The 13,656-nt window shown below is 39.2% G+C and overlaps 1 protein-coding gene across 9 annotated transcripts in view; it reads left to right on the forward strand.

The window, feature by feature from the left end:
- Window positions 1-12,203, forward strand: part of sh3glb2b (SH3-domain GRB2-like endophilin B2b) — a 37,353-nt gene extending 25,150 nt beyond the window's left edge. For 2 of the 9 annotated variants that reach the window (XM_067405526.1, XM_067405529.1), the window contains 7 exons: window positions 1,935-1,997; window positions 4,569-4,592; window positions 5,553-5,642; window positions 6,221-6,321; window positions 6,535-6,549; window positions 7,014-7,260; window positions 11,379-12,203. In XM_067405526.1, coding sequence (XP_067261627.1) covers window positions 1,935-1,997; window positions 4,569-4,592; window positions 5,553-5,642; window positions 6,221-6,321; window positions 6,535-6,549; window positions 7,014-7,260; window positions 11,379-11,486 — 648 coding nt within the window. In that variant the 3' untranslated portion in view covers window positions 11,487-12,203. Of the gene's footprint in view, window positions 1-1,934; window positions 1,998-4,568; window positions 4,593-5,552; window positions 5,643-6,220; window positions 6,322-6,534; window positions 6,550-7,013; window positions 7,261-10,704; window positions 10,772-11,378 lie in introns of all 9 variants that reach the window. The other 7 variants (XM_067405527.1, XM_067405530.1, XM_067405531.1 and 4 more) reach the window with 5 other exon arrangements.
- The last annotated feature ends 1,453 nt before the right edge of the window (window positions 12,204-13,656 follow it).

A 13,656-nucleotide genomic window follows, 5' to 3' on the forward strand; every position in this document is an offset into this window, starting at 1 on the left:
GAGTATCTGCCGATACCGAGTCCCGATCCGATACTTCTATAATAGCCTACATAAAAAAGAATAAAGAAGAGCGAAAAAACAGATCCAGGAACAGTGCTTTTCAGGTTTTTCAGGTATCTAACAGTAATCATAAATATCGCTGCATATTATCTGTATAAAATAAATAAAGATTAATCATTATTGAAGTTACAAAAACTATTCAGTCAAGAGCAGTGAGTGATTTCTTTGTTATTTGTTGTTTGATTTAACATTAAATACAGGCAGCAGGAATAGTTGTTAAGACATAACCGACTATGTTTGCTAGGATACTCGCTAGGACGGGCATGTTGACATAATTTTTGTATGAATGTGGCCGCCGAAGCGCAAGACTTGAAAGAGAACTCAGTATTTGCGCGCTGACCTATGGCGCTGACTGGAATAGGCGTGTGCGCGCTACGGATGAGCGCACACAAATCTTCTCACAGCGCGTGCGAGTTCTCTTTCGCGTCGTGTTCTTGAAGGTTTAAATCAGCAAGGCTTAAATGAGTTAGTTTAAACACAGACAGCAACGTGTGCTGTTCAGGTCTCACCTGCGCTCGCGCGCTATCAACACCCGGGTGATGACGGCGTAAATGACTGGACATTTGAGCAGACGGCACTCGCAGTTAACAGTTTACAAGGAGTGACTGTTTTGTCCGCGCTTTCTGATTATCGTTGTTGTAACGTTTTGTGCATGAATCGACTGAAACATACATTATCTGAACTCTGTCTGTTTTCCACGTTGCTATTTTAAACAAGCCAATATTAACCAATAGATGCGTCGTCATTCGAGATTGACCGCGGTGCAAGTGCGTACCGAACCGTATGGAGAACCGTATGGTTCGATTTTTTTACCGAGAACCGTTGCACCCCTAATACATATATATCCGAGTCCTGATCGGGAGGTAACGTCAGATTCCGATCGAGTCTGAAACCACGTGATCGGGCCCGATTTCCGATCACGTGATCGGATCTGGACATCCCAACAATACGTTACTCACACAAAATTGTGACAAATTACTATGAACTTGTTAGTTTTTATTTGAAACGACCACTGAAACAAAAGTGTGAGTAAAAACCACAGAAAAAAAGATTGAGTATGTGGCCGTTCACACAGAACACGTCTTTGCGTCTAAAACGCGAGACGCGGCGCTCAGGAGTGGTTTTAAAAAAAGCGCAGCGTAGAACGCGAGTGTCTCGAGACACGCTTTTGAGACGTGAGACAATAACGACAACAACGGAAATAATAAAAATAGGTAAACAGCAGAATTGACACATACAAGTTTTGACATGGAAAAAAAGAAAATAAGATAATAATGAGCGCCTCCTCCGCCGTGTTGCCGTCATATAAAACAGTTGTCATGCCAACTTGCTACTGTAAACAAAAGCTTGCAACGTTCGCCCCGCCTCCGAGTTCTTCTGATTGGTCCACTGTTTTGGAACTGACATTGATGAGCGGCGCTGCATGTAAAAGTTGAAATTATTTTAACTTGACACGGCGTCTTAAAAACGCGGCGCTCATGTGAGAGGCGCTGCAAAAGACGCGAGACGCGAGCGTAATGCACGTCCGTCAAGCGCGTGTTTACATAGAAAAACAATGGGAATGGGAAAGTAGCGCATTGGAATAGAAAAACGCGTTCTGTGTGAACGGCCCCTAACAGTAACAAAATGCAAATAATTTATCATGCTTTATATTTTCATTTAAATTTGAAAAATATGCATCTGCCCTCCTAATTTGCCTGTTTTTTGTCTGTGTGTGTGTGTGTGTGTGTGTGTGGCAGAGGTTACAGGCTGTTTTATCATGTTTTTTGTGTTTTGTTTTTTTACTTTCATTTGAAAATAGTGTTGTCTACTGGGTTAGTTCATGTGGACGCATGATTCTTTGTAAAACTCTGTTTTCCCCCCTCCACCTGTAGGCTGCGCCTGACTTTCAGGAGACTAGGCCACGCAATTATGTTCTGTCCGCCAGTGCATCTGCGGTAAGAAGGCTGCAGAACCTTAGCATTAGAAGTCTTCCCCCACACTCTCTCTTCTTCTTTTTCTTTCTTTCTACATGACCCTTATTTATACATAATTCCCCAGTGATATTTGCACCAAACCTTTTAATTTTAGATTAGCAGGATGTCCCCCAACAGAATGCAAATTAATTAATAATAAGTCTCCCTTTTTACACCTAACAACTTTGGGTATAGAATCATCATATACTCTTTTGCCATTATATGGAAACTTAGATGGTTGAAATGTCCAGGTGATAATGAGAAAAAGGCCTCACTGAAACGTTTCCATCATCCCATCATTTTCATTCCACACAGTGGGATAGTGAAGTTGGTGATTCATATCTGAGTGACAGAGAAAAGGTTGTATGAACTAGAATCTGAAGTGAAGCCTTAATTTAAACCCCTTGTAGAGTAGTGTACTTAGACATGCAATATTTATTGTGTGTGTCTCGGTCTCATTAGCACAGCTCAGTGATGGTAGCATCTCCTTTCAAGACTTGTCTGAGATCTTGACCTAATGTTAAAAAACTAGTCCTGCTTTTTTCTCTGTCAGTGTTGTGCGTTTACCCCAGTAACATTGTCTTATTTCTCTTCCGTCTTACAGTGTTGTGTGTCTATGTGCCTTTCCTTGTGTGTCTGTATAATGTTTTGGCTCCAGCAGATGCAATACACGTGTAGTCAGTTGATTAGTCGTAGTAATACATAATAGTGGTTTGTAGTCTATGTGTGTCTTATTAGATATGTTATATACATTACAGTTCAAAAGTTTGGACACAACTACTCAGTCTGTTCAAATATTTTTAAATGTGGGAAGTCATTAACCTGTTAACTGTCACCCCCCTCTTTTTGAGCATAGATCAGAACTTTAAAGGGATAGTTCACCCAAAAATGAAAATTTGATGTTTATATGCTTACCAAACCGATCGTTTCGTGTCTTAGGACATTAATGTGTCGTCACGAGCCGCAGGTTTTAATTTTGATTTGTCTAAGTAAGTTTTATTTACTCTTATAGTTGAAGTTCCCATCTACTGCTATTATTTGACTGACAGACGGCAGCGGTTGCAGTTAAAAATCATAATTTGCGTTCGACTGAAGAAAAAAAGTCACCTACATCTTGGATGCACTGGGGGTAAGCAGATAAACATCAAATTTTCATTTTTGGGTGAACTATCCCTTTAATGGCTGTAATTAGTGAATGCTTGGACATAAGGCTTGACCCTGTAAATACAATGAAGGCACATTTTGAGTGTTTATGCTTTCTAATGATGCCTAATTTGTGATGATTTCTAAAATATGTAATAGCACACTTTTTATTGCCTTTTTTCCCCCCCTAATTGTCTCGCTACCAGGAGACTGACAGTTAACAGGCAGTTAATAAATATATACGCGGTCTCCCATGTCATCCACTCTTTATCAGTCCATTCATCTGGGTAACTGCTTTCACCATTTTGCATTTCAATGGTAATTGTAATTTGTACATACACAGTGGGGTCAGTAATATAATATTAATTAATTATTTTTTATTACTGACCCCACTGTGTATGTACATATTTATAATATATACATAAACACACTCACCAACTAGTTTATTCACTCAGAATTTGGCGTAAACAACATGAAAGCATGGATTCATCCTGCCTTTTATCAGCGGTTCAGGCTGGTTGGTGGTGGTGCTGTAATGGTGTGGAGGATATTTTCTTGGCACACTTTGAGCAATGTTTATATTCACAGTATTGTTGCTGACCATTTCCATCCCTTTATGGCCACTTCTAATGGCTACTTTCAGATAACGCGCCATGCACCATAGACAAAGCTCAAATAATCTCTTTCTGGTTCTTGAACATGACAATGTGTTCACTATATTCAAATCGAAGATTCAAATGGCCTCCACAGTCACCAGATCGCAATCCAATAAAGCGCCTTTGAGATGTGGTGGAATCGTGGGTGTGCAGCCAACAGCAACTGTGTGATGATAAATGTTTCCAGCACATTCTTGAATCTATGCCACAAAGAACTAAGGCAGTTCTGAAAGCAAAAGGGGGTCCAACCCAGTACTAACAAGGTCTATCTAATAAAGTGTCTGGTGAGTGTGTGTGTGTGTATATATAAAAAAAATATATAAAATATTTTTTGCGTTTTGTTTCAGCAAGTATTTAAGAAGCAATTAACTTTCAAGTATGTCCAAACTTTTGACTGGTCCTGTAATATATCTTGCATATGGTGCTTTTAAGTCATACTGACGTCATGTTATTGCAGAAGTCAAAACAAAAAAATTCCCTGCAATGAAAATTTGCAGTGGAAGCCAGGGCGGAAAAAACCTTGCTTTTATTCTTTCACTTTTATTTTAAAAATGTGCCCATGTGTCTGATTACATTATAATGTCTCTTCCAATCTCAAGATCCTATGAAGCTTAACAGTACAACATGTTTTGATGTTACTTAAATTAAACCAATGAACTTTAGTTAATATTTATCCCCGTGGGTCTGTATGTGTAAAGAGAGTATCTCTGGTATGTTCACTGTACTTCTCTTGTTGTTATGCTGCATGTTCCAGCTCTGGAGTGAGGAAGTTGATAAAGTGAGTATTGGGCAAGATCCGTCTGATTGTATGTTTTCAGTCACGAATTTGTTCGCTTTAGTTCTCAAGGAGCAAATAAATCACTGTGTATTAATTTCTGTAATAAATATTTGTATATGTGTATAATGATAGTGTTCTGCTTATATTTACATCTGTACACAAATCTATACATCTGTCAGTCTTTAAGAAGAAAACTTCCAGACTTCCTAACAATTCCAATTTCAGCAAGTCTTAAATGATTATCACTTTAAATGTTGAGAATGCTAAACATGAATCTTGCTTTGACATTATATCTGTCCAGATATACAAGGCAACATGATCATGATTTATGATTATGAGTGGATACATTTGTATTTGTTATACTACCTTTAGGCAAAAGAGACATTTTTGTCACAACAGCTGCAGAATTCAGCCGTTTTTTCCCTTTAAAATATTGCTTGGTTAGCAAGAAATGTTGCTTTCATCATTTCATCTTTATTGTAAATTGTATTTTAGCATATTCATTACATGAAACATAGAAATTACATTATTCATCTGACCATCATACTGTATGATAGATAATCAAAGCTAGATTGCTATAAACAGTTCTGGTGTTTTTCAGTGACTAGTCACTAGTGTAATTTCTACTAGTTGCATGTTTCCTGTTCTTACTAATTGCATTTCAATCACCAACAACTCTTGAATGGTGTTAAGTGGTGAGAGGTTAGAGCACATGGTGAGAGTGGGTCATGTGAACCTCCCTTATGTGGGTTGTGGTTCAGAGGTCTGTTGTGTGCTCATTCCGTTTCCCCGCTGTCTCACCATTTCCTGTCCTTTCTCAACTTTTCAAAAACTGGCAAAAGCTCAAAAATTATATTTTTAAATCATTCATAATAAGATTAAATAATATCAAATCTACGTGGATGATGTGTCCTGTGATTTTCCTTCTTATGTTTGTTTGTGTGCGTGTGGCTCCACCAGGCAGAGCACGAGCTGCGTGTGGCTCAGACTGAGTTTGACAGGCAGGCAGAGGTGACACGCCTCCTGCTGGAGGGCATCAGCAGCACACATGTTAGTACCTGCAGTTGTATTTGCACAACTGTTCATTTTGGACATTACACAAACAGAATGCATTGCAGTGGCAGCGTTTGAAGTATACACTATTCAAAATTTGGGGTCTTTTTTTATTATTATTATTAATACTTAATTAGCAAGAATGCATTAAATTGATCGAAAGTGTCAGTGAAGACAAAATGTTACTAAAGATTTCAAATAAATGCTGTTCTTTTGAACTTTCTATTCAACAAAGAATACTGAAAAAATGTATTGGAGTGTCCACAAAAAATATTAAGAAGCACAGATGATTTGAACATTGATAATAAGTGTTTCTTGAACACCAGATTAGCATTTTAGAATGATGTGGTTATTTTACATTATAATAATATTTCACAATATCACTGTTTTTACTGTATTTTTGATATAAATGAATGCATATAAATGCAGCCTTGATGAGCATAATGGACTTTTTTCAAAAACATAATAAAAAAAAATCTTACAGACCCCAAACATTTAAATGGTATTGTATGTGTTTTTCAAATAAGGACATACAAAAAGAGACCATTTCAGATAGTTTTTTTTTTCTATTGCAGGTGAACCACTTGCGTTGTCTGCATGAATTTGTGGAGGCCCAGGCTGCCTATTACACACAGTGTCACAAGCACATGCAGGACCTTCAGAAAGAGCTGAGCAGGTGAGAACTGCAAACTACAAAAGCTGCCCATAAACAACAATTTGGTGGTTTACTTTAGTTCACATTAGTCTATTCTTGATATAGACAGACGTGACACAACCAGTTATTAGTAAAAAGGGGTTGATCCACACATTCCCTTTATAGCAACTGGTTTCTAGTAAAGAAAATCACAAGACTTCTTTTTTTTCTCCTTTTTCTTTCCTCTGTTCTCAGTGCAAATGGAGATACGTGAGTAACTTTTTCCATCACACTGAAAAAGGAAGACCATTTACACACTACATTTAAAGGGACAGGTCGTTAAAGAAATTTAAATTGTCATCATTTAGCTCACCTTTACGTCATTCCAAAACCATAAGACTGGTTAATCTTCAAAAAACAAATGAATGCATTGAAAGTCCAGGCAACCAAAACTAAAATGAATCCATATGAATTGAGCGTTGTAATCCACGTCTTGTGAAGAGTTACGACCACTTTATAAGATGAACAGATTTAATTTGAGATTTTATTTACATATAAACACATATAAAATGTATCATGTATGGTAATCAAGGAAGCTCAAACGATGAGGTCTGTTCTTGCGTGACACGCATATGAGCTTCCGTATTTACCATATGTGAGGTACTCTATGTATGTGTGTTTATATGCGAGTAAAAGCCTAAATTAAATGTTTAATTTTTAATCTGTGCTTCTAGGTTCCCTAATGCCTTTGCTGTGAACGCCTCCACATCAGGAGTGTCGACAGCCCCTTCTCCCCTTTCCTCTGCCACTCTACCTGGGGCTTCTTCACCTAGTCGTCCCCCAAACCCCTCCAATGCCCTTGAGGCCAGCACACTGAAGATTGAGGAGGTGAAGCCTCCCGCCACTGGTACTCGCAAGGCCAAAGTGCTGTATGACTATGATGCTGCAGATACAAGTGAACTTTCCCTTCTCGCTGATGAGGTAGAGCATGATCAAAATCTGTTTTCTCTCCTTAACAGTTAATCATATTCATTATATCAGTATGAGTGATTTTAGTAAGTTTAGAATGTACTGTAGTGAGAATAAGTGTTTTAAAGGAATCTGTGTAGCTATTTAATTTTAAAGAAATTAAAATATTAATAAATAATTATACATAACTAATTATATAAAATATTATAATTATTTAGGATTTAATATAATACAAAATTATACACACATTTTATTTTCTAACCTTACTCTTGCTTTTATAAATGACTTTCTTTTGTAGTTCTTCACATTACTTGATTTTTTTATTTTATTTTTTTTCTTGCCCACTGTGGTCAATTTAAAAGTGAGTTTGCTTACAGTCCCTGTGACATTGCCTTGTGTTTAAAGAATTAGGCTGGTAAAAAATAACTTTAAAAAATATTTTTAACGGTAAAATACTAAAAATGCTACTGTAAAAACCTTTTAATTGGTTAACAGTAAGTTCCCTTTTGATACAGTTTGCTCACATTTCATCAGTTGCTGACGCTATGGGGGAAACTCCTTTTCTGAAGCCTGATTAAATCTAGTCTGTGCACTGGCACAGACAAATGGCATTTCAGCCAGTGGCCCTTTTGCACTGTGTGGTATGACCCTGCACAACACGGCTCAGGTTGGCTCGGCTCCATGCAGGGGAAAAGCAACAAAAAAAACGAGCTGTACCGAGCTATTTCATGCAGTGGAAAAGTGCCAAAGTGAGCCGTAACGAACCGAACCGAACCGAACCGTGCAGTGGAAAGCCAGATTCCATGTGCAACAACTTCCCCACAGCGAGGGGGTTGGTGGCGTCATGCCCATCCTCGATCAGAGGCATCTGAATCGTGCCCTAATGAGACGGTCATTCAGGATGCTAACCCTGAAACAAAACCTCTCGTAAGTTTGCCCATGGGATTGGTTTTTATCAGTGGATCTGCAAGATGCATACTTTCATATCCAGCTAGTCTCCCATCACAGACCATTCTTGAGATTCAGGTTTCGAAGGGATGGCTTATCAATATACTGTCCTTATATTTGGCACCACTATCTCTAGCACCACACACCTTTATGAATTGCATGGTTGCAGCCCTCTCCCCCCTCTGCGCATCCTGAATTATCTTAATGACTGGCTCATTCTGGCCCAGTTGAAGCACGAGCTGTGTGCACAGAGGTCCCTGCTTCTCAACCATTTGGAATGCCTGGCCAAAAGTTCAGGAATATCCTGGGTGCAATTTTTTGTTTCGGCCCAAATGCTTGCCTAGCTTTCGCTGCAAATATCTCTGATTCAGCGGCTTGCGGCGTTGTTCAAGGTCGGGACCTTGCTCCCCTTCAGGACATTTCACAGGCTACTGGGCCTGATAGCAGCTGCCTCCTCAGTAATATCACTGGGCCTGCTCCCTCCCACGCTTGGTGTCTGGGACACATCAATCTCAGGGTGACCCACTGCTGCATCAAGGCCTTGGCCCCATGGAAAACTCCCCATCTTTATCAGTTGGGGATAGATCTGGGGCTGGTTTCCAGAAGGAATGTTGTCATGAATATCACCTCCAGCTTGGACTGGGGAGCCCTGTGTGACGGCAGACTGACGTTTGGCTCCTGGTTGATCCTGGAGCAGCAATGATGCATTAACTGCCCGGAGATGATGGCAGTTTGTCTGGCACTCAGATCTTTCCTGTCAGATTTGAAGGGCCACCAAGTCCTGCTCAATTTGGACATGATAATGGCTTACATAAACCACCAAGGGGGATTCTGTACAAGCTGGCAAGGTGCCTCCTTCAGTGGGCACAGCACAAACTTCGTTCGGTGAAGGCAGTGCATGTGCCGGGCAGACTGAAGCATCTCATCCTTTTTTACTCCAAGGCCCCTGAATCAATACTGCAAGCACCCCCCTCTTTTTTATTCACAAAAACATTTGTTTTCCTGTGTTAATACTTTTCAACTCTATTATTTTTTTTAAACAAAATTCAAGATAGATTTAAACCTTCAGTGTTCTTTTTTCAAACACGCTTTGCAGACATTATTTACAATTTAAAAGTGCTTGCTCTGCTCAGTTATAGAGCAACCGAAATAAGCACAAAATTAACCTGCCATACCAAACAAGACCACAGGGAGATGCCAAAGGACTGCATTTAGCTACTATTCGGGTACATTCAGAATAATTAAACACACCAAAATACATATGAAAAATAAAAACATTCTGAATGTGTGGAAATTCAGCATTCTGAAGACGGGTGTGTTTGTCATCAGTGAACAGTTCCTCCGTCAGAACAAGCAATCATGTCTATGGTTGGATGCCCATATGTGTACTAAACACCACTAATCCTCATAAACTTTTCCAAAACACGCTTCCTCTGCAAGCATCCATTATTAAAATACTCACAGTAGTACATTAATTTTGACAACTAAGCAAATATATTGAACTGTGTTCATGCAGAAATATGTTATAATGATCAGTGATCCGAGAGCGCACATTCATGGTTTGTTTGCGCATCAATAATAATGGACTCTCACATACCTAATGTACGACTCCTGTCTGTCACTGTAATCGTCTTCATTACAATTGTCATCCATTGAAATCATTTTATCCGAATGAGTGATATAGTTTGCATATGTTCATGAAGCGGTTAGGTGAATTGAGCCACCATTCAGTCTGTATTTCACAGCTCAATGAGAAACAGCTTGGGCTGATGAATCACAGAACACGTCAGAGAGAATAGAGAATAAGAGAGAGGTTGTGCTTTGTTTTAATATTTTTAAAATTTAATTCATCTTTTTTTATTTTAACATATTAATAAAATTGACTTATCTCCCATCAGACACTTTAATGCCAGTCTTGCACGCAATTCTCAAAAAGCCCACAAATCTGATATTACAAATCCGATACCCAAATATGGAAAAATGCTTAAATATTGGGGAAAATGTTGGTAAAACTGATTTTCAGTTCATTTCTAGAAGAGAACTCTCACTACCAAATATTCTTCTCAAAGGAGAGAGACACAAGTTTGCATCTGTATGCCTTCCCTCTGGGAACTCTGCTTCCCCAGTTTGTCAGATGAATCGGGGAAGACAGATGCTCGGTCCTGCTAGTGGCCCTGCTCTGGCAGAGCCAGTCATGGTTCCCTGAGATGGTTCAGCTTCTGTCGGCAGTGCCTTGGCCAATTCCACTTAGGAGGGACCTCCTTTCCCAGGCGAAAGGGACAATTTGGCACCACCACCCGAGATGTGCAGCCTCTATCTATGACCTCTCCACGGGAGTCTTCAAGCCTTCCCCAGAGGGTCAAGAACACAATTTTAGAGGCCAGAATGCCTTCTACTAGGTGGTGCCTCTATACCCTTAAGTGGTCTGTCTTTTCTGACTGCTGTGCAGTCCAGAAGGTAGATCCCTTCTCCTATAACATTGTGTTAATTTTGTCTTTCCTACAAAAGTGACTGGCAGGTGCTCTCGTTGAGTTTGGGCCAAGCGACTGCAAGATCGCCCTCGAGCCAATGCAAGGTACCTAAGATGCTCTCCACTCCATTCAGAGCACAGGTTATTACTTTCTTTGCTCTCCCCATTTCTGAAGATGAGCAGTCTACTCTACCCGTTCCAGGTCCTCAGAGTATATGTTGAGCTCTTTAGCCATTTCTGGCAATCAGAGCAGCTTTTTGTGTGCTTCGGAGGCTGCACTAAGGGTTTGCTGGTTACGAAGCAAAGAGTATCCCATTGGATAGTTGATGCGATAGTGCTGGTTTACGCCTCCTTGGGTTTACAATGTCGTATTAGAGTGTGAGCCCACTCCACCAGGGGAATGGCTTCCTCCTGGGCATGGTCTAGCGGAGTGTAAATCTGTGACATCTGTGCGGCGGCCGGCTGGTCTTTGCCGCCTACTTTTGCCAAGTTCTAATGTGAAAAAAACATTGATATTCCCAAAATATTTTTTGCAGCAAAGTTTGTTCAACCACAGCTGCCTTATTTTACCATAAATTTTACAGATTTTTTTTAACTTTTTTTTTTTTTCTTTCAGGAATTGTCAATAAAATATGTCCATTGTTCCCTCATAAAGCAAAATGTCTTCTTGATTTTTCTTTCTTTCTCTTTCTTTCTTTTTGTTCTTCTGTAGCTGATTACAGTGTACACTGTGCCTGGCATGGACCCAGACTGGCTTATTGGAGAGCGAGGCAACCAGAAAGGCAAAGTGCCTGTCACATACCTGGAGCTCCTAAGCTAGACACCTCATCCTCTCCACAAATACAAAGTCACACTCAATTATGCATGAACAAATACTCAAGCACTCCTGAACACTGAATTTACCTGGTTTCTTTATATTTAGTTTTTTTTTTTTTTTTTTTTTGGTAATGCCTAGATTTACCTCTAGGTCTGTCTGTTCTGATGTTACTGTGCATAAATATGTATTATTGTTATATTATTTTTATTTTAGGCCCTAGTTTCATTTGAACACTATCCTGCATTTCTTAAAATAACTTATTTTATTTGTGACTGCTGGATTTATATTAAGTCTTTCTTACCCTCCACATGAAGAAAACAAACGAAAAGCTTATGTGTTTGAGCTGGATGTGAGTTTATGTATGTGATCATGTTTTGAAGACACTAAACATCTAGGCTTTGCTTCTTTGCGTGTCGTCTCGCTCATCAAGCTTATATGCTTATATGGTTGTCTTGGTTTGATTTCAAAAGAGGCATATGTGTTTTGTCAATGATTGACAAGATTGTAAAGGTATTAGGTGCAGTTTTGATGTACAGTATGTGGTTTACAATGGTCTGTTCATATTCAAAAGATTGAATTTCTTTACCCTCATTAGTACTTATTCACATTCACATCTGCTGAGTCAGCACCTTCCCACCTTTGTCTCTGTGTTCTGTGCTTGTTCCAAAAAGCAATGCATATTGAATGGATACAATTTAAATAGCTAATAAAGAGAGTTTTACTGGTCTTGATCTAGAAGTTGTCCTCTAATGGGGGTTGTTGTGTCCAATACTTATTTTAAAATACTTCAATAATTTCTGTTTTTTAATTCTTACTCTGTTAGAGTTTGCCAATAATACAGAGTTTGCACCGGGAGCCTTCATCATGCATATAACATTACACCACTACTTTACTGACTTTACTTTAAGTTGGTGTGGCAGCTGGGAAAAAATGGCCAGATGTGCCCCATGCTCCATACAATCTGATATCTAGTATATACTTACCGCAAATCTACGACCAGGGTTAACAACGGATACATCGCAATCTACCGAAGTCAATAATTTCAGAGTAAGTCAGAAAAAAAAAACATGTATCAATTTATTAGTCAGGTAAATGTATCATGCCAATTACATAATCAATTCAAAGATAAATCGATACAAAACATAAAATGCTCAGAAATAAATGGTAAAAGATGAATACATGACATCAGAAAGATAAATAATCTGAAGGACACACAGCATTAAGGGCTGACCTTTCTACAGAATTGTGCCTTGAGCCTCCTGCAACATCTCTTTAAATACTCAGACCAAGACAGAAACTTCTTTCAAATGGGAACAGGAGTTCACAATGGGAATTTGTATAAATCAGGGTCCCAGACTGCGTAGTTTACACCTTTTTGGGGACAGAAATCCATTTGCATGAAAGACCCTGTGACAAGGGGCACGCCCACCTCAGAAAGCAAAATATTTCTAAACTCTTAAAACCTTTGTTACCTTTGTACCAGTCGCACTGAGACATTTCAAATGATACCAAACATGCATTGCTCATCACAGTGAGTGCAATCAGCTGCCTTGCGAACCGAACACACTAGGCTTGTTTGAGATGAGCAAATTCTGCGCAGAACCGATCACCGGTGATCACCGCGAGATGCATGCCGGTTAGAAATGTGTCCGAGGGTGGTCCGCCTTGCTCTGATGTCATGCTGACGTGTGTCAAAAACCTCTCGCGAGGGCGATGCGGACGTGTCGGATTCTGCAGTCGAGCGCAGTTCCTCTCCACCGACTGCGCTGACCAAAAGCACGATGGGAAACGACTTGCTGACGACACAGCTTAAAGCTTATTGGTTTAAACAACCGTGATGTATTGATCTGATTTAAAATGTTTAATTTTAAAACTCTAATATCATGTTTTTATGTGTAAAAATAATGTGTGAATATTCCCAAACTCTCTGACTCAGTGATCTCTCTATGGGTTATGCGAACGTTGTCATTTATAAAAAAAAATATATAAAAACATGTCTATAAAGTAAAAATGATTGATACACACATCTTTCGAATGGAAATAAATGACAAGTACTTTGGGTGTATTGTTCATTATGTTTATTTTCATATAAAAGCAACAGAACTTAAATTACATCCAGTTTATCAGCAACACAGCGCACGAGTGTGAATCCCGCGATATCCGCCTTTGATCT

This window comes from Chanodichthys erythropterus, chromosome 13 (assembly GCF_024489055.1).
Source record: "Chanodichthys erythropterus isolate Z2021 chromosome 13, ASM2448905v1, whole genome shotgun sequence".
NCBI classification, from domain to species: Eukaryota; Metazoa; Chordata; class Actinopteri; order Cypriniformes; family Xenocyprididae; genus Chanodichthys; species Chanodichthys erythropterus.